At 42.0% G+C, this 20,354-nt stretch overlaps 2 protein-coding genes across 4 annotated transcripts in view; one reads left to right on the top strand and one right to left on the bottom strand.

Moving 5' to 3' along the window:
• Window positions 1-8,360, bottom strand: part of LOC120565755 (capping protein, Arp2/3 and myosin-I linker protein 3-like) — a 43,155-nt gene extending 34,795 nt beyond the window's left edge. For all 3 annotated transcript variants that reach the window (XM_039811760.1, XM_039811762.1, XM_039811761.1), the window contains exons 1-2: window positions 8,216-8,360; window positions 2,769-2,863 (exon numbers count right to left, since the gene is read on the bottom strand). In XM_039811760.1, the coding sequence (XP_039667694.1) occupies window positions 2,769-2,863; window positions 8,216-8,273 (153 nt within the window). In that variant the 5' untranslated portion in view covers window positions 8,274-8,360. The remainder of the gene's footprint in view (window positions 1-2,768; window positions 2,864-8,215) is intronic.
• Window positions 8,361-8,524: 164 nt separating this feature from the next.
• LOC120565756 lies at window positions 8,525-19,066 on the top strand. Its single transcript, XM_039811763.1, has 9 exons — window positions 8,525-8,662; window positions 11,164-11,236; window positions 12,343-12,381; window positions 12,507-12,815; window positions 13,788-14,093; window positions 14,953-15,225; window positions 15,317-15,358; window positions 16,792-16,873; window positions 17,837-19,066. Exons 1-9 carry the CDS (start codon window positions 8,660-8,662, stop codon window positions 17,997-17,999), a joined length of 1,290 nt encoding a protein of 429 aa, XP_039667697.1. The 5' UTR covers window positions 8,525-8,659; the 3' UTR covers window positions 18,000-19,066.
• Window positions 19,067-20,354: the final 1,288 nt, after the last annotated feature.

The raw sequence follows: 20,354 nt of genomic DNA, 5'->3' as shown, positions 1-20,354 counted from the left end.
AATTTGAGACAGGCAGTGGGACTTTGGGCTCAACGGGCAATCATTTCTGGTCGTTCAGCATCTCCCCAGATCTTTAATACGAGAATTTAAAGGAAAGAACCACCCATTTTTAGCAGTAAATTATCTTTTCTCCCGCATTTCCCGTCATGGGATCTGTTCCAGAACTAGAAATGCCGGTCATGCTGGGTCAGGATGCCAAATTAGCATTTTTGCTCCACTACCTCTACTGCTATTTTGCCGTCTGCAGTCTGTAGTGGCTGGGATCATTTTTAGTGCTTTGCAAAGTTGATGGGAGTTTTGACGTTTTTGGCAATTTGAAAGCAAACTTATGCTTAGCTGCTTAGCTTATTTGTGGATCTCAGTCTGATGGAGCACACGCAGTACTTCTGTGTCTGTACCCACTTATTCTCGGCATGGAAGCATTTGTGTCACGCAGCTGTTGGATAAATCTGATTCTGCCCCTGATTCTTGCTCATGAGCAGCAATTTCTTCCTCTTTTTTTTTTAGCAGGCACACCCTAAAAAAATTAGTCAGTGTCTCTCTGCATCAAAGCAAACAAAGAGCAGCGTGATTCTTTGGCATTTCGCTGCTCTCCACCAGCCCTACTGCCCTCTGCTCCTTTTCTCCTCTTATGCTTCGTCGCTTCCGATCATTTACTCCATTCTCTACCATGGCCCTGCTAAAACACTCCCTCAGGATAAAGCCCCCCCCACCCATGTGCCTCTCCCCAATGAAAACAGATAATTAAATTACAGCTCTCCCACTTCACTGTTGGTTTTTTTTCGGAGAGAGGAGCTTGACACCGGCCTGTCAGAACCACACACTGACAGCCTCGTACACCCACGCAGCAAGCGAGCTGTCGGGAATGTAGTCACTCAAAACGTGCATGCGAGATGGGAGAGAGAGAGAGAGAGAGAGAGAGAGAGAGAGAGAGAGAGAGAGAGAGAGAGAGAGAGTGATCTGTGTTTCACTTCAAAGAGTGTCTGAGTGAGTTGATTAAGAAGACCAGATTGTATCACATTACGGTGATGAGTCGGGATTATGGGTTAGTTAAGAGAGAGTGTACGTGTAAATCATGCTGATGTAGCAGGAGAGACAGAGAGAGAGAGAGAGAGAGAGAAAGAGAGAGAGAGACAGAGAGAGAGAGACACAGAGAGAGAGAGAGAGAGAGAGAGAGAGAGACACACAGAGAGAGAGAGAGAGAGAGAGAGAGAGAGAGAGAGAGAGACACACAGAGAGAGAGAGAGAGAGAGTATTCCAAGACGGACCACACGCACATCATGCTTATTGTGGTGTATAATTATGCAGCAGGGCTGCTACAGGACATACAGTGTATTCTAATCTACTGACACTATGGGTGAGGCCTCTGTAAGAACTCAAGATAAATGCATGTAACCTGCAGTGAAACATCACTACCTTAAAGAAGCTTTGACTCCAAACCTTAACACGTTTAAGCTGCGCCCCCCCCCCCCCAACCCAAAAAAAAGCTAACCCAGTGCGTTTGATCAAACGTTCTTTTTCTTTCATTCTTTTCGCACCCAGCAGGAGCGAGAACTTTTTCCAGTTCTGCTTTTAAACAGAAGCTGTAAATAAGAGATGGATTGGAAGGTGATTATTGGAAAGATGTTTCTGGCAGATAGACATACCAAAGTGTCTGAATATCATACCACTGAGTCTCAGGGTGGGGGGTGGGGGGTGAACCTGAAGGGGTAGGCCTATGATGATATTGGTTGTACTTAAATCTATGACTTAAAATCAATTAAAATGAGCTCCATCTTTACCAGCCGCAACATTTCAGTTTTGAATGCATTAATGTGTCAGTATTGTTATATATATATATATATATATATAAACTCTGTATTATGTTGAAAGATTCAGTTTTATTAAACCATTGCTTAAAGCATTTACACTAAGTTTTGTGTTGGAATTTGTAACATTCAAAAATCTTAATTTTGACTTAAAGATTTCCATTTTCACTGTAAATGCATATCGGTTCCAAATATCGGTTATTGGTTTCCTGAACTACTAATAATCTGTATCGGTCCTGAAAAACCAGTATCAGTCCACCCCCAGTAAAAACTACACTGACTTCACTGCAGTTGGGAATTGTATACGATCTTGCTTACTGTATACAGACATGTGGTTTAGTTGATTCACTCGATCAATAAAAGCTGCTCTGGACTGTATATATTCTGTATGTTACCTGTGTGTGGGCGCTTTCATGCACATACATAAATCCACTGTATTCTGCAAATACAGGCTTCCTTCCAGGGGTCCAGTCTAAGTTCTGGTCCATAATGAAAGAGCTGATTGCCTCAGATTTGATCCAGATAGCTGGCTGAGCTTCACTCGCTCAAATAGAGATTTCACATCTCTGTCCCATATTTTCTGATGAAAGCGCCCCAGAATCAAAGGCTGCGAGCTGCTCAGCCCCCACAGAGGAATCCACAGCCGCTCCCACAGATACTGTCTCTCCAATATTCATCCTGCCAAGCCACCAGCAGCAGCCACAGAAGAGGGTTGTAATGCAGTAGGTAAATGACGTTCGCTCTCACGGTTAAATCCCAGAGAGCTTCTACCGCTGCTGTCATGGTAGTCGACACTGTGGCAGAGATCCATTAACACTGCAGTGGGAGTTCACATCTAAGATACTGTGCATACACACGCTGCTTATGTTGCAGGATTAAGAAGTTCTTCAACATCAGCAACCCAGTGCTAGTCTAACACAGAGGCCCGTTAAAAAGAGCAGACTCAAAGCAGCAACTTACCAGTATTCTGTCCTCGGTTTTGCCATTTTTGGTGTCAAGCTTAATCCCGTGAACAAACTTGATTGACGATTTATCGATAATCTTCCTGATGCTTTCTGCGGATGACAAACACAACACATACACATGTAATGTTAGAGAAATGCACACAAACAGGACACAATCTTTTTTTAAGGACCAAAACAGCATTAGTGCATGTTTCAAAGGATTCAATAAAAAAAAGATAAACATTATTGCTGAGTATTTTTTAAAGCATCTTTTAGTCTTTCCGGTTCGTTTGTGTTGTCCTACATTCCAGATTGACACAGGTTTCAGTCATTTTCGCACAATGTAAAAAAAATCAACCCACGAGAGACAGAAAACTTTAGACGGGTAATATATCACAGTGGAAATTATGTCTGCATTTATTTCTCTTTAAGTCACATTAATGTTGCATGTGCAGTGACTCCAGGCTGATTTGAAAAGTCCAGACTGCATTACCATACAACAATAAACATCAGTTTGACAAATATATAAAGGGATATGTTGACTGTAGATGATCTATCTGCTGTCTCTGCAAGTTCATTTTCATATCTTATCACAATTGCCCTCCAGGTATAACAAAAACACATTTAAAAAAACCTTTGGAACATAGTGGACATTCACATAGTTCATAGTACACATAGTTCATAGTAAATGGTGTAAATCAGGGACACAGCAGTGTTCTAGGGATTAACTGCAATGTTCCCGGTGTCATTACCTCATTTCCTGCAGTCAAATCTCTAATAAATTCATAAAAATGCTCCAAAAATCATTTTACCAAAACAACAGTATGGTCATTTAAGATCAAGTCAAACTGTGCATTAAATCACCCTGACCTTTGGGTGGACAGGCCTTGTTCATGTCTTCATCTAATAACTGAGGGATACATCAGGCTTGTCATTTGAACAGACCTGTCGTGGCATTTCCAGATGAAAAAATAATCCAATCAACTCTGAGTCTGTATGTTACCTGATTAGGGCTGGGTATCGTTTAAATATTTTTTATACTGATACTGGTACAGATACTGTGAATTTAATACCGGTTCCTGAACCATACTTTTTTCCATACCGTTGTTTTAAAATCCATTTTAACAACAAAAAAAACGAAACATTTTATGCTGCGTTCCAGGCAACCAGTAACTCGTGTTCTCACGACCATCTACTCGTGAACGTGCCCTGGAACGGCTGTCAAACCCCTAACTTACCACTCGTCAACTCGTCCCAGATGGTTGTACTCCCAGTTACAGTTTTTGACGTCTTACACATACATAAACAACAATGGCGCCCCCTGTTGATGCTGTACAGATGCCGGTGATTAACGGTGAGAAATTGAAATAAATAGACATAAGTAGGCAACGTTAAGTAATTCCGCACATTGTAATCAAAACAATACACATACGATTGTGTACTACTACAGGTTATGTTTATTAAATGAAGCCCAAAATATGTCGCCGACTAGAAATCGCTAGTATCAGCTAGCGCTAGCTAACGTCAACATTAGGTAGCCGCTAGCTAGAAGGGTTTGTGGTGACTTTGCCTGGAACGCTACCAAGTCGTGAGTCGTGACTTGAAGTTGTAACTTACGGGCTAAAAATTGTGTCTGGAACGCAGCATTACATGACGGTATTTTTTTTTTATTTATTTATTTTTGCTCGTTTACACCAATGTGACGCACACTAGGGCTGGGCAATATATCGATATTATATCGATATCGAAATATGAGACTAAATATCATCTTAGATTGTGGATATCGTAATATGGCATAAATGCTATTTTATACTATATTTTAAAAAGCTGCATTACAGTAAAGTGATGTAATATTCTGAACTTACCAGACTGTTCTAGCTGTTCTATTATTTGCCTTTACCCACTTAGTCATTATATCAGCATTATTAATGATTACTTATCTAAAACCTAAGGCAAAAGCAATAATAGTCAACCCTACAATATCGTCGTAATATCGACATTGATGTATTTGGTCAAAAATATCGTGACATCTGATTTTCTCCACATCGCCCAGCCCTAGCGCACACTGTGGTCAAGCCTCTCAAAACACAGCAACACACGTGAGCCCCGTCTCTGTATGTAATGTAGAGTTTTAGTAATTTGACTCATTGGAGTAGACAGCCAATCACCATCATTATTAGATCTTGGTACAAGCATGTAGCATGCTTATTGGGCTCACTGACGCTGATAAGATTTACTACTTAGGTACTGAAATTTGGTATTGAATGACAAGGCATTTTTCAATATTCGGTACTAAGTTTGGTACCCAGTCCTAACGGTGATCATTTTAAATAAGTTACAAACAACTTCCCTGCAAAACGATTCAATCTGCATGTAACACTGACGCAAAAACTGACATTTAGTGGGAAGTAGTATGGATTCATCACGGTAATACAACAAAAATGTTCTTCTGTATCGCTAAATGAGTTCACCCCAATGCAATCACCAGGCTACTCTATCTTGACATATACATATATATCTTTACATATACATATACATATACACATATACATATACACACACACATATATATATATATATATATTACTCATTGAATATGATCACCACTATCGGGCAATATTCAAATAATGTGCAATAACCCACAATGCATTTCACACTGTATATAAAACCATATATATTTTTTTATATTTATATAGTGTCTCAGAACTATGCACCTTAACCCCCTTTTTTTTGCACTACTTATTTTAATCCATGTTGTTATATTTATTTTACGTACATGTTGGCAATGGAAAAGGAGTTGCTTTTAATCTCAATGTACATGTGTATAGTGACAATAAAAGGCATTCTATTCTTTTCTTCTATTGTAGGTACCATCAAAATGGTTTCACAATATGCTTCAGTGTCATTTCCATCCATAAATGAGCCACATGACACATAGGAGCATCAGTGTTTCTGATTCAGCATCACTGTCAATGCTTTTGACCCCTGACTTGTATACGGCATTACAACCTGCCAGCCGTGCCAGATGGGGCGCGGGGGGGCTCACTCGCAGGGTGGGAACACAGGGCACCGACACACTAGCACCGGAACATACAGCCGCTGGCAGGAATTACATGATTCAGCTTCTCCATTACTGTGGCTGCGCACCATCTCCACCTGACGGGTTTATGAGCAAATCAATACTAAAGCAGGGACGCTGGGATTTGTCAGCGGAGTTAATACAGTCACTCCGGATAGCAAAGGCAGTTTTTTCTCTTCATGCAGGTGCGCTTATTCATATCTTCAAGTGCACGTATATTGTTGTACTTTTTACTTCACTACATTTGTCTGCCAGCACTAGTTACTTTACTGAAGATGATTAGTTAGTAAAAAAATGTAGAATTTATTGAATAAACTAATGATAATCCAATTAAATATTATGATGACACTGACTGTTGCTTACAGAATATGTACTTTTTTGACACTTTAGGTAGGCTACATATAGCTAGCTGATAACACTTTTATCCTTTTGAAAGTTTTGAACATTTAAATATGTTTAGATTTTGCTACCTTTACTTCATTAAAAGAGTAAGAATACGTACTTTCTCTACTGTTCGAATGTATAATTGCAGTAGAATCTAAGTGTTGGTATGTTAAAAGAAAGACTGGGCATCCAAGCCTAAAAATAATACATGAATGCTTTTCTAAAAACAAACTGGCACTAGTTTGCTGTACGACGATCACCTCTACATCAGTGAATACAGTAACTATGAAACACTAGTCTATGTCGACAACGTATCACTTCTGGGAATACATCTTCCAGGTGTGAATGTGATCACAAAATACCGCACCGGGTTAAGAGTTTTTTAAACTGTTATTCTTAACTGCCTCACTAGACCTTCTAAGGTTTTTATTCCGCTTTATAAATGCATTTTACCTTCTTACTAGACTATATCCCGGGATTGCTCCGTTGCCACCAGAAATTACGCCGGATTTCACTCTTTTCGGCCGGATGTCCATTACCTTCCACTTTCTTTGTGTTGGAATTTTGAACTACAGTCGATTTATGAGCACTGTGATTATAACTGCTCCTCAGATGTCTGCAGGGTAAATCCAGACAGCTAGCTAGACTATCTGTCCAATCTGAGTTTTCTGTTGCACGACTAAAACAACCTTTGAGCGTACACATGTTCCACCAAAACAAGTTCCTTCCCGAGGCTATTTTGCAGCGGCACCGTTGCTCCGTCCGGCGCTTAGTGATTGGTTTAAAGAAATGCCAATAAACCATAGCACGTTTTTCTCCCATGCCGTAATGCCGTGTGGACTAGCCAAACCCTCCTCCGCAGCGCTGTGGAGGAAGGTCTGGCAATAATGCGAGACTAATGAAACGCTGATAAAACACTGAATAATCTTAGTCACTCAGAGGATAGATGAAGTCTCATTCAGGTGACCTTCTGCAGGCCTACAGACCACCAGGGCCCCCAGTGCTCCCTGGGTGCTCCTGCTGTCAGTCAGTCAGTGCAGGCAAGGCCGGAGGAGGCGGTGCAAGAGCCCGGCAGGTGACTGAATGAGGAGGCAGGGATTCCACTGGTTTAATCATCACAGTGTGCCTAATAGAGCCATTAGGAGTAATTAACGCAGCAGCTACCCTGAGCATGTGTGTGTGTGTGTGTGTGTGTGTGTGTGTGTGTGTGTGTGTGTGTGTGTGTGTGTGTGTGTGTGTGTGTGTGTGTGTGTGTGTGTGTGTGTGTGTGTGTGAGAGAGCGGACTCACTTCAAGGCTGTGCTGTGACTTTGGTGTAAGCTGTTGCTGTTTGTGGAAAAAAAGAAGGAATAAATATTTGTGCATTCTGTCGCGGGTTAGCTTATGCATTTTGTTGGCAAGATACAGTGAACATCTGCCTTTATCAGTCCCCCTCTTTTCACTTTCGCACGCACACGCGGCAATCACTAGCGCTCCAGCAGGTTATAGGCAGGACAAAAAATAAAATAAAAAAAGATAAAATACTCAAGGGTTCAGGTTTAGAGAGGAAACTATACTCTGAAACAGGTTTGTTGGTAAAAACGTGCCGAGCAAAACGCTCTCAGACCCAGAAATAGCCTACACACACTATTATTTCCACAACGCCCCTTTTCCTCTCTGGCCTAAGGCTGGGGGTTGTATTACCTGATTTCTCCCCGAAGGGCAGATTTGAAGCAAGGTATATTTCTCTGCACTGTACATAATTCATCTGCACATTAACTGATTCACATGCACTGAGAAGAAGAAAAAAAAAGGTACCCCGGAAAGCTTCAGGACGAAATGTAAAGGTGTAGCTCATGACCATCATCCAATACGTCTGTTCGGTCGCAGCCTCCGCCAGACGCGCGGAGAAAAAGCATCCCGAGCCTGAACGCATGCACGCCGGGGGCGACCGCGGTTACAACCCGCAACGACACGTAGGCTAACGCGGAGCAAAATAACGGAGCGGCTGTCTTTACCCACCTGTGATATCCTTGCTCACACTTAGGAAACCGGAGGCAGGGATCTCTTTAGAAGCCATGTCTGTTCCTCTCTCCTATCGCCACCCCTCCTCCTCTCCTCTTCTCCTTCACCTCCTCCCCACTGGCTCTCTCTCTTTCTCTCTCGCAAAGGGACAAAAGGGATGGTCTCTCTCCCAAGCATTCCAGCAGAGAGAGCATCCGACTGCCCGACGCGCTTCCTGGAAGAAACCCTGTGGATGTTGGGCTGGCTGTGGGAGCGACGGGAGGCGGAGGGAGGGGCGGAGAGGTGGACGGAAGGATGATGAGGAGAAGGCGGGGATCACGGAGGGATAATGAGGCAGCTGTAGTTACCTGGGAAAGTACACAGAGTACACACGCAAGTTAGAAATTCGCAGGAAATTGGCTGCAAAACGTTCAAGGAGCAGCGAAAACCCAAATTAGACTGATGGTATTTTACTACATATATTTAAAAAAATATTTAATTAAGATTATAATAAGCAATTATCACTTTCTCTTGGGGCTTGTATTGTTCTTCATAAAAAAGTAAGTTAAACATTTTCTACATGCTAGCAGCTAGGCAGGCTGCACTTTTGCGTTGAGCTAAATGCTAAATTCAGCATGCTAACATAGGCTACTTACGTACAACCGTCTGGCTCATTATGAAAATGCTAATTCCCTTTTTGTAGTTCAAATCAATGGCAGGTTTAATGTTCACCACCATGGTAGACAACAGTCTTTGGTTTTGCATGTTAGCATGCTAAACATTTGCTAAAAAGCACTAAAAACATAGTAAAGCTAAGGCTGACAGTCACAAAAGTTTGCTCACGAAACAAAAAATTGGACACGTTTCAATTTTGAAACGAGGATGGCGCTATACAGTTTTTAAAATGGGGTATCACCGTGCGTCCATAGACAGTATGCGTTCATGGACATCGGAAAAACGTTTTTCCGAGTTAAAACGTCACCATTCACGTAACGTCCTGTGGGAATCAGAGGTGGGAAACCTTATATATATGTCAATGTGGGAAACTCGGGCTGGATTTTGATACCCGAGTTTCCCAGTTGGTGACGTGTTGCTGACAACTGACGTTTGATGGAGGCGACTTTGGTTCACTGAACATATTTCAATGATAATAAACTGATAAATAAATCTGCCAAGAAACATACACAGACATAATATGTTTAAAATTATTCATAAATAGGCTTATGTATAAAAAATCAACACATTATCCGTGTCTTTTCCCGTTGGTTGTCCTGCAGATAACGCAAACAAACACCTGGCGATGTGCTGTTTGGATGCTCGCATAAGAAAACAGCAGCAAATCTTCTGTTATTGTGGCCTCCATGTTTTCACACACCTGATGCTCTCGGCTACGGCCAACCGTTGGTGGCAGTCATGCAAAAAGTTGTTATGCCAAACGCCAATATAACAGAAGAAGAAGAACACGCATCCCGACCATGTGAACGCTACAAGTCGGAAAAACAACGTAACCAGGGGGGCGGTGCCTGTTATTCCGAGGTGGTGTGAACGCACGGTCAGTCCCTCCAGAAAAACGCGATTATGCATGCATAATTCAATGCCGCACTTTCGCCATTGCAGATTTCCACGCAAAATATGCGGGGCTTGCATGAATTCATAAACCCGGCATTTTTGTTGCAAAAAAGTCACATATATCTTAGCAGAAAGTTGAAAAATGTTGTGTTTACGTCACATGATGAAGCCATGATGAAACCGCAATTTTTGCAAGTTCCCGCAATTTCATTGCATAAAATTGCCTAAATATCACGCATATTCCGTTGCATTTTTTAAGAAAACGTGACGCATAATCAAGGATTTTTGCCCGCAACAATCACAAAAAACTCCGCATTTTTCTGGAAGGACTGATTGAATGTGTGTACAACATTTGGTTGAGACTCACTCAAAACCACATTATGTAACCAGTCACCAGGAAATCCAAAAAGGTAATAGGATGAATAATCTGACTTGGAACCATATCTGCACAAACTTTTGTCCCAATCTGGTAGCGCCAGAAGAAAATTCAGACAATCACCAAAGTCCTTATGATTCATCCTGTGGGAACCATGAATGTCTGTATAACATTTCATGACAATCCATCCAACAGTGAGATATTAGTCTGAACCAAAGTGGTGGACAGACTGTTCATATACAGGCTGCTAGCGTGGCTCAAAAGAAAAATAAACTAATTGACTGGGGATTATTATTCCCCTCATTTAATTTACAAAAACTTTATCTGATTGGAAGTTGGAACTGATTGGATTAAACTGAGAAAAATGAAAATGCTCCCAAAAGCGGAAATAAGTATCAACGTCAGCAAGTACTGAAAAGAAAAGAAGGATATAAATAGAGCAAACAAGGGCTAACAAAAAGCAACCAACAACCTCAATAAGAAGATATGAACAAATAAAATTGTGAAAAGCAGAAACTGATTTCAGCATTGGCAACCGCAGCATAGTTTGAGACTAAAGTAATTCAGAAATATTATGTGAAAAATATACTATAACATCTGCAGCAAGTTTGGTAGGTTACATACAGTATGTGCAATAAACGATGCTGGTGATTACGATGACATGGGAGAGATTTTACAGAGCAGCGGACTATATAGTAAAGTGGTTGTATTGTGGTTCAGGATCTCTTCCTTTCTGTCTGTCCCTGGATTCTGCTGTCTGATGGCTCCGCCTGATAACTGCCTGACAGAGGAAGGAAATGTCTCCACCAAGATGACCATCTGTGTCTGTGGTGGTTGTGCTGTGATAGTCAGTCGAATCTCCTCCTAAGAGAGACCACTATTCTCTGTCTTCTAGCTTAAAAAATAAAAAAAGGCTGTGGGAAAACTAACAATGGACTTCTAAATTCTCATTTTACTGTATGTGGTGGAAATCCTAAAATCATAACTATTGTCACTTTCTTTTCTTTTTTTTTTTACAAAGAAATCACAGAGGAGCTACCCATCATTTTGGACATTTGACAGAATGAACACCATGCTTATTTCCTCACTGCTGGGTGAGTACTACAGATAGACCTGACTGACTGACACACACTTACCTCTTTTTAAACCAGTGAACGGCTACATTTAGGACTGGCATCTTCTGGGAAGACTTAGAAGAAATGTCTTTCTTTCCATTAAATAAAATCTCCTACTGGTGGATAAAACTTGTGGAAGCGTCAGTGCAGTGCTGACTTAGAGCCAACGCTCTCTATTTCGATGATAACATATCCCCAGTATGCAGGTTGCAAAGATCCTACGCAGCTGGAGTTTAGCGTGCTAAATAAAAGAGTACCCAGCGCAGAATCGAAATTTAAGGAAAAGGGGAGGGGAAGGGAGGTTATGAATTGAAAAGAAGGAAAGGAATCATGGCAAGAGAAGGTGGGGGGGGGGGGTGGAGGAAATGTGGTTGTATGCACGCCAGCATTTGGGGCTTAAGAGAAGGGGGTTGTAGAGAGATTGAAGGTTGTAGGAGAAATCCTTTAACCAACATTCTAATGTAACAACAAGCATGAATAAACACAGGTGGTGTCAGTGGGAATGAAACCATGGGGGGTTCTAATACACCCTAGTGATGACCCCCGGGGGGGGGGTGACGTGTAGATGGGTAGAAGGGGTGGGTGTGTGTGGAGTGTATAGGGTGTGTGGTGGGTGTGAAAAAGGGAGGCTGTGAGCGCATCTCTCCTTGTTCTTATACAAGGTTATTGTTTAATTGTGCATTGTTCCTGTTTAAATAAAATTACATTAAAAAATTAAGATGGTGTCTCCAAATTTTCCCATGACACACAAACACACACACACACACACACACACACAGTCACACACAGACTCACAAGGCAAAGGCAATACTGTAATAAAGGGGATGTTGTTTGTGTTGTTGTGTGTTTGTCTTGATTCTTGGTATGCATTTACCAAAAACAACAATGTAACTTGAATGACCAAGTGTGTGCGTGTGCGTGTGTGTGTGTGCACGCACCTGTGTGCTGAAATGTAGCAGAGTGGAAGTAGAAATTGACCTGAAAAGAAAACACTCAATACCTCAAATTTGTACTTAAGTACAGTACTTGAGTAAATGTGCTTTGTTATATTTCACCGCTGGTGTGTGGAATATTTTCTGTTTCAGGTGTAGCTGCATTTGTTCTCCCAGTTGCTACATCTAAAGGTACTGCCAAAGACATTGAACACAGACAGAAAGAGCGTGCACCTGTCCCACACACTAACAGCATATTTGGCACGAGCATGAAAATGAAAAAAACAAACCATAATGGAGTTTCCATCTTCCTGCAGAGACTCTAAAGGCCAGTGTGTCTGTGTGGCCTCCAGGGTCGAACATCTACCTCGGTGAGTGCGTGTTGCTGCAGTGCTCAGTGGAGTCAAACTCCAGTTTTGCGTGGAGCTACCAGTGGTTAAAGCACGAACCGCGCGCTGCTCTTGCCTCGACCTCCAATCCCAGGCACCTGGTCTCAGGTGACAGCTACTCCATCACCGCGGTAACGAGAGAGGACGCGGGCAGCTACTGGTGCCGAGCCGAGCGGTGGGAGAGCAACAGCAGCTCTGTGGTGCTCCTCAGCCAGCCGGCCACACTCGGTGTGTCAGGTGAGCAGCAGCTACAACCTCTGCAGCGAGCCGTCAGGTTTCTCCCGCACGCACACAGCCATACACAAGAATGGAAAGGGAACGTGGACGTTCAAAAGTAGTTTTAGTCTTGCAACAGAAAAGTCAGATTGGACAGATAGTCTAGCTAGCTGTCTGGATTTAGCCTGCAGAGATCTGAGGAGCAGTTAACCATAGTCCTCACAAATCCACCGGAGGTTAGAATTCCAACACAAAGAAAGAGGAAGGTGACGGACATCCGGCCGAAGAGAGTGAAATCCGGTGGAAGTGGAACGTCGTGGATCTAGACTAGGGGATCACTAAAGTCTGATGGACTGATCCTCTGGGGATCATGAATGTCTGTAGAAACTTTACGGGCAATGCATCCATTAGTTGTTGAAATATTTCAGCCTGGACCAAAGTGGTGAACGGACCGATAGATTGACTTGGCCTAGCATGACTAAAAATTGCAAAAAGAATCTGCCTAAATATAATTATTTTACCTTATTTTAAAACGGATAAATAACAAAAGAATGGTGTGTAGCATAAGAAGTTGCGTTCAAGGTGAAGGGGCATTACATCCTTTGCAATGAAATAAGTCGAGCAGCATTGTTCAGTACTTGATATCTCACACTTTACAATCTCTTTTCAAGTGTTGCTGTTGCTGAGTGTGTCCGAGTACTCTGTGCTTTTTATCTCTCATTATTGCACGTTGCTGCAATTAAGACGGGTATTGCGATGATATACTGTGTATATATACATATACTGTTGTGTTGGGAGAATTGTAATGTAGTATTTTACATAGATATGTAGTTATAATGATGATAGTGCCATGTGGGACATAACAGAACTGCCAGTGCATTTCTGGTAATCATGGGTAGAACAAGATCATACAAATCCATCTGTACGAGACAACTGCATCTTTGATTGGCTGCTTCCCTTCTTCCGCTCCCTCTGTCCATCTCTCTCCTCCAGAGCTGCCTCCTCCCTCACTCCTGACTCTGACTCCGAGCACCAGGCAGATCCTCAGAGGGGAGCGTTTCACTGTGAAGTGCCCCGGCTCTCAGAGCAACTCCTCGGGCTGGACGCTGAGGCGGTTCCCCTTGGGCCGTGGAGTGAAGAACGCGGCCTTATACACTGACCGGTGTTCACCACTAGGGGGTGCTGTAAGCGCAGGCACGTCTGACACTTGTGTGTTCACTGCTGCCAGCGGGAACAGTGGACTGTACTGGTGTGAGGGCGCCGAGGGCCGCAGCAACGCAGTCAACATCACAGTAAGCTGTGAGTCTTGTGTAACAGGGACAAAAGAAAGCTCAACATGGTCCAAACTGACAGTGTTTTACAACAGTGTATCAACAATCACAGACTAATGGTTTAAGGGCTCTATTTTAACGATCTAAGTGCACGTAAAGCGCATGGCGCAGGTGCGTTCAGGGCGTGTCCAAATCCACTTTTGCTAGTTTGACAGCGGAAAAAAGTGTCCGTGCGCCAGATGCATGGTTCAAAAGGGTTGTACTTCGTGTCTTCATTAATTCATAGGTGTGTTTTGGGCGTAACATGCAATCAACCAATCAGAGAGTCATCTCCCATTCCCTTTAAAAGCCAGGCGCGTTTGGACCTTGGCGCATTGCTATTATGATGGCGGATTTGCACCGTAATATTTTTATTTATAATCTTTTGTGTGTGTGTGTGTGTGTAACAAGCATAGTGCTGTGCACGAGCCTAGGCACATTTAGCTAATTTGCTTAAAATAACAATGAAATGCTGCGTTATTGACTTTAGACCAGGTTTTTGTTGGTCAATGGAGCCATCACTTTCCGCTGCCTCAAGATAGCAATACGCCACCTGAACACACCTCCCTGTAAGACCGGCACGCCCATGGGCACACAGATGGGCGCAGGTGCATTTGCTATTTAAACGACGCGGGCGCTGGACGGGAAACTGACAACTGCGTCGGTCTTAAACTAGCAAAGACACTTGGCGTCGGGCTTTGCGATGCGCCGGGTGCAAGATAGGGCCCTAATGGTTTAAATGTGGTACGTGAGTGACTACATTTACAACAAACATACATGATAATGAGTAAGGTGTTTTAGTGAGGCAATTTTGTCTGTTAACCATGTCTACTGGCCTTGTCCCACAGATGGTGCCATCATCTTGAAGACCCCTTCCTTCCCTGTATTTGAGGGTGATAAAGTGGTCTTGTATTGTCATTACTGGACAGGCAATCACAGTCAAATAACCTTCTTTAAAGACGGAGCAGAGATCGTCACTTCCAGTTCCTCCGGTTCAGACAAAGTAACAAAGATGACTATAGAGAATGTGACACAGGAAGATGAAGGCTTCTACAAGTGTGCGTCCCAGGACAGAAAGCTGGAGAGTCCAGAGAGCTGGTTATCAGTGAGACCTGATCGAGGTCAGCCATATGGCTTTGTTGCATTTGATAATATTCATCATTCTGCTTAGTCAAAGTAGATCAGTGAAAGATGTCAATTGTTGTCTTTTAGGCAACTTCACATCAACAGATTGGACCGCAGCCTCCAGCAGTGGTAACATGATTTTGTATTGTCAAAACATTCATTTACTAATGATATTTACTAGGGGTTGGGAGGAAAACAATTGTATCATGATTCTTTTCCCCAGAATCGATTTTAATTTTTTTATTTTATTATAATTTTTTCTTAACCAATGAGCCACCTTAAAAAAGTTCTGTTTATATGGTACCGCTGACTGCACCTACATCATATCGCTTTCCAGCGAAACGGAGCGAAAGCAGATAATGCACAAAATCCATGTTATGGACTCAGCTTGTGGTGCTCAAAGTGCCAAAAGAAAACATTAGAAAAACTCAACAGCAATGTATTTTTCCAGAAATCATGGCCCGGTTATTCAAGATAATCGGCAGACCTGGTTGTAAACAGTTTTTATGGATTTTTAAGGATTTTCTTTCTATCAAACTACACCCGCCAACCGCTTCACCGTGCAAAAGAAAGCGTACTCATGGACGAGAGGCTCGTGGTCCAACATTGTTAGCTTGTGGAGATTAGTTCATAGCTTACCGATACCAGAGAATGTCTAACTTTCACCCTCGGGGAAACTTCCGGCTTGCTGGTTGCAATTCCACTCTGGTTCCATATGAGGGCGCTCACAGGCAAGTGCAGAATGAATGGAGGTCTATGGAGCTATACCCCTCAAAATCCACTTTTCTCAGGATATAATTTTTTGTCTAGTAATTTGAATGTTGCATTCCAAATGGGAGGAAAAGAAAATACACACTGCTGGATTGTTTTTTTATTCTCAAAAGCCTTTTAAAATGTCAATGACATCATACACATTGTACGGCCAGAGATACGGCTTTACGGCAAGCTCTGAGTCACTTCCTTTGTTCTCTCGAGGCATCGACAACACAGCTGGCAGGTTAGGCTCTCCCTGTCAACACACATGCTAGAAAGAGTTTTGGTTTGCTTATGTTTTAGACAGGCTCTGACATTCTGGTTCCGCTTCGGATGCCATCAAGCGGGATCTCTGGTCGTAACCAGTCCTTCACTGACCAATCACCAATCAGCATTCGTTAGCAGAATGCTAGCGTGTTATGGGCAACAACGACTCAACCTGTAAGAAATCGAAAGGACATAAGTACTCGTTCATTCAACTTTCGACCTATAATCCATGTTGAACATGCAAAAACTACAGTCACATTACGGCTCAGCTGACATGAGCATGAGCCTCTCTTCATTAATATGCTTCCTTCTGCATGGTGATACGGTTAGCAGGTGAAGCTCAATCTAGGGTTGATAAATAGCTCTATAGATAAGAGAGCAAATATGTAGTTTTGATTTGGGGGTGAACCGTCCCTTGAAAAAGGGTTTAATGGTTGATAAACTATTTATTAATCTGTATTATAACCTAAGCATCTAATCCTATAAAGCAGTGTAGTAGTGTCTGACACCTTTAAATGCATATTATTTGCTTTCTTCATCAGGCTCCTGGAAATGGATCGTTCCATGTGCAATTGTACCTCTGTTCCTCATCCCTGTAACTGTTTGGTTAGTTCGTCACTACAGGTCAGTCACAGCAGCTTTAAAGGACAAATCCGGCACAAAATGAACCTAGGGGTTAATAACACGTGTACCGAGTTGACCGTTCTCTGGGATATGTTTTCATGCTAACCGAATGTGACCAAACCGCTAATTAGCTTATAAAGCTAGTCGTCGGGGCAAGGGTAAAGTATAAAGAAATCGCTATTTCTACACCACTAACAAGGCTCAAAATAACCCCACACTTCAACGGTAGCATAATGAGGGTCCCTACATGTAAACCGAAGCATTGAGAACTTAAGTAAGTGTACAGACAGTTTATTAAAAATGACAGTACCGTTCACGTATACAGCCGGGCGCCATCTTGGGAAAACAGTCATGACCAGTCGAACAACGAATGCCGTGCAACATGAGCTGAACTGTCACTTGAAATCTCCCAGGGTCCGTGGTTTCCCAATGGGTCGATAGGAATTATGTTTGTGAAATGTAATTACATGGAAATGCATGAATTATATCTGTTTATTAAAATAATTTATATGCACAGCGTTTGTCGTTAGACTGGCGCCTTCCTGTATACGTGAACAGTACAGTCTTTATAAACTATCTTTTTAATAAACACTGTTCACTTACAAAGTTCTCAATGCTTGGGTTTACATGTAGGGACCCTCATTATGCTACCGTTGAAGTGTGGTGCTATTTTGAGCCTTGTTAGTGGTTTTTACTTTCCCCGTACCCCGACAACTGGCTTTATAAGCTAATTAGCGGTTTGTGATAAAACTGGTCACAATCGATTAGCATGAAAACATATCCCAGAGAACGGTCGACTCGGTACCCATGTGTTATTAACCCCTAGGTTCATTTTGCGCCAGATTTGTCCTTTAAAATCTTCTCACTTACTTTCTACTGTACGCACGTTGTGTTCCTGGCATGAATCACAAGTCAAACAAACGGTCGGTCAAATGCTTCACTGATTATTGTATTTGTATGAAGTTACCAGACGCTCGGCACCCGTAGGTGTTGGTCATTTTCCAAAGAGGATCTCCCAGCAGTGGAGATTCCTGCGACCAAGCAGGACGTGACAGAAGTACAGTGGGACCTGTCCTGGATGGAGATGTCCAATCTGTTGGATAAACAGTTGTATCCTGGCACGTAAAGGAGGATCACTCTCACCTGGAGCATACAGAAAATAGTGACAGCTATCAGGTAGTTCAGTCAGCGCTGCTTCTAACATGATGTAGGAGCAGTTCACAGTCATTGATGGTCACATGTCAAAACAGTCCAAGCTTAACCCTCTTGTTGTCCTCGGGTCAAATTTGACCCGTTCTCAAAACTTCTATGTCAGAAATATGGGTTTCTTTTTAACTCAATTACTCAAAAAATGAAGTGCAATTGCAAGTACTCGATTACTACCTGCATTGAGTTGTGGGTATTCAATTTTATAGAATTTGAAAAAATTGAAATGGTTTCAAAACCTGACTAAACTTTGACATCCACACGTCTGTGTTTTCCACCAACATATACGTTCCTCTAATATTAGTCAAAATCATTCATCATTTCTAAATTAGGTATAATCTCCTATAAATGAGATTTATTGACCATGAATTCCAAAAATATGTGTAAAACTATTGGTAATAAGTTGGTGTTAGTGAAGAATAGCATCGAAAACTTGACAAAGTGACAAAAACATTGAAAAAAGTGACAAAAAACGTCAGAAAATGTATCAAAAATATAAAAATAAAACGATCAAAAGAAAGTGTTAATTTTGACCGCGAAGGACAACAAGTGCATGGTCGACCAGAAGACAACACAAGGGTTAAGGGGTTCAGCGAGATTCAGCACGTATATTAATGAATCATCTTAAAATCATGCAAGTCTCTTTTACAAGTTGAGTCTTTAAATGAAAAATCTTACTTGGAAAATCCACAATGAAAATATTTGTAAAAAGTTAATGAACAGCTTGAATATTAAGGGAAGTGTTAACTGACCTACCATACTTGTAATTTAACTATATTACCATTTATTGTATGCAATCTATTAACTGTTGTAAATTGTTTGGAGTGCTACTTACTTATCCTAGAATAACAAGATATTTAGAATTGTCTAAAACAAAATTAAATGGTTATCAGCTGTGACTCATCTGTTCCACTGTTTAAATTTTTTTTTTAACATTAATGTGAGTTCCCCCAGCCTGCCTATGGTCCCCCAGTGTCTAGAAATGGTGATAGGTGTAAACCGAGCCCTGGGTATCCTGCTCTGCCTTTGAGAAAATGAAAGCTCAGATGGGCCAATCAGGAATCTTCTCCTTATGAGGTCATAAGGAGCAAGGTTACCTCCCCTTTCTCTGCTTTGCCCGCCCAGAGAATTTGGCCCACCCATGAGAGAGAGAGACATCATGGCTTTCAAAAAAGCGAAGCATGGTAGTTGGTCAAGGCCACACCCCCACCCTCCACCTTGAAAATGATGTGTTATACATTTATAACGTGAATATTTTAAACATTTTCATGTATTTGATTGTACCTAATAACCACCCTGACATTTTACATGTTTACAGTGCCAAATAAAACCACACAACTTGTTTTTTTATAAAAAAAAAAGGTTTCTTAAAGCTGTTCCAGTTTTTTGGTTTGCTTTGTTTTGCTGTCTGATGGTTATGATTATACTCAATTGAATTGTTCTGTAGAAGTTTTAGAGACTGAAAACAGGTACAAATATAACGACCATAAAGAAACAACCAAGCAAAAAGAGACACAAAACAACCACAAGGAGACGCAAAAAGACAACGAGGAGATGCAAAACGTATACAAAGAGAGACAAAAACAGCCGCAAAGAGACCAAACACAACTACAAAGAAACCCAAATGGGAACAGATACACAAAATGACCGGAGATTTGTTTTTAGTAGTTTTGTGTCTCTTTCAGGGGCCGTCCACACGGAAACGCTTTTTGGTGTAAACGCACATGTTTTGCATCATTTTGGCCGATCGTCCCGAAAAAATCCTGTAAACGCACTGCCTGGAGACGCACTTTTTTGAAACCTGGTCCCAGGGTGAAAAAATTGGAAAAAAAGCCGCCCTCACGTCTTCGTTTGGACGGCGAAGCCGCAACTTGCGTATCGATGATGTCATCGCCACACCCCTCGACCTCTAGCCTTCGACCTCTTAACCCGCGACGTCTCATAACAACAACAACGGCGGACTACTGTACATCATCCTTGTGTTCCTGCTGTAGAAGATATTGAACCTGTCGGTACACGATCCGTTCTGCACATGCGCAAGATAATCCTGTTTTACCGAGGATACGACCTGCACGATCTGTTCCACGCTAGCCTATGGCTAGCCTCCACTGGGAAGCTAACGTTAGTTTAGCTAACAGCTAATTCGCTTAACCGCTAGCTGACAGCTAGATTCAGTCTAAAATAACGTTAAGTCAACCTTAATGGGAGAAGCAGGCTACAGCTACATTAAGACTTTACAGTAATAACAATAAAGACAAATATTGAGTGATTGTAT

This window comes from Perca fluviatilis, chromosome 9 (assembly GCF_010015445.1).
Source record: "Perca fluviatilis chromosome 9, GENO_Pfluv_1.0, whole genome shotgun sequence".
Taxonomy (NCBI): Eukaryota; Metazoa; Chordata; class Actinopteri; order Perciformes; family Percidae; genus Perca; species Perca fluviatilis.
Note: the sequence above shows the minus strand (reverse complement) of the source record. Positions and strands in the feature narration are given on the sequence as shown.

Bases quoted from the DNA above. Each gene is read 5' to 3' on its own strand.
- LOC120565756 (XM_039811763.1), top strand. The intron at 11,237-12,342 runs GTGAGTACTACA...TTTCTGTTTCAG, and splicing joins GCTTATTTCCTCACTGCTGG to GTGTAGCTGCATTTGTTCTC. The intron at 14,094-14,952 runs GTGAGTCTTGTG...CTTGTCCCACAG, and splicing joins AGTCAACATCACAGTAAGCT to ATGGTGCCATCATCTTGAAG.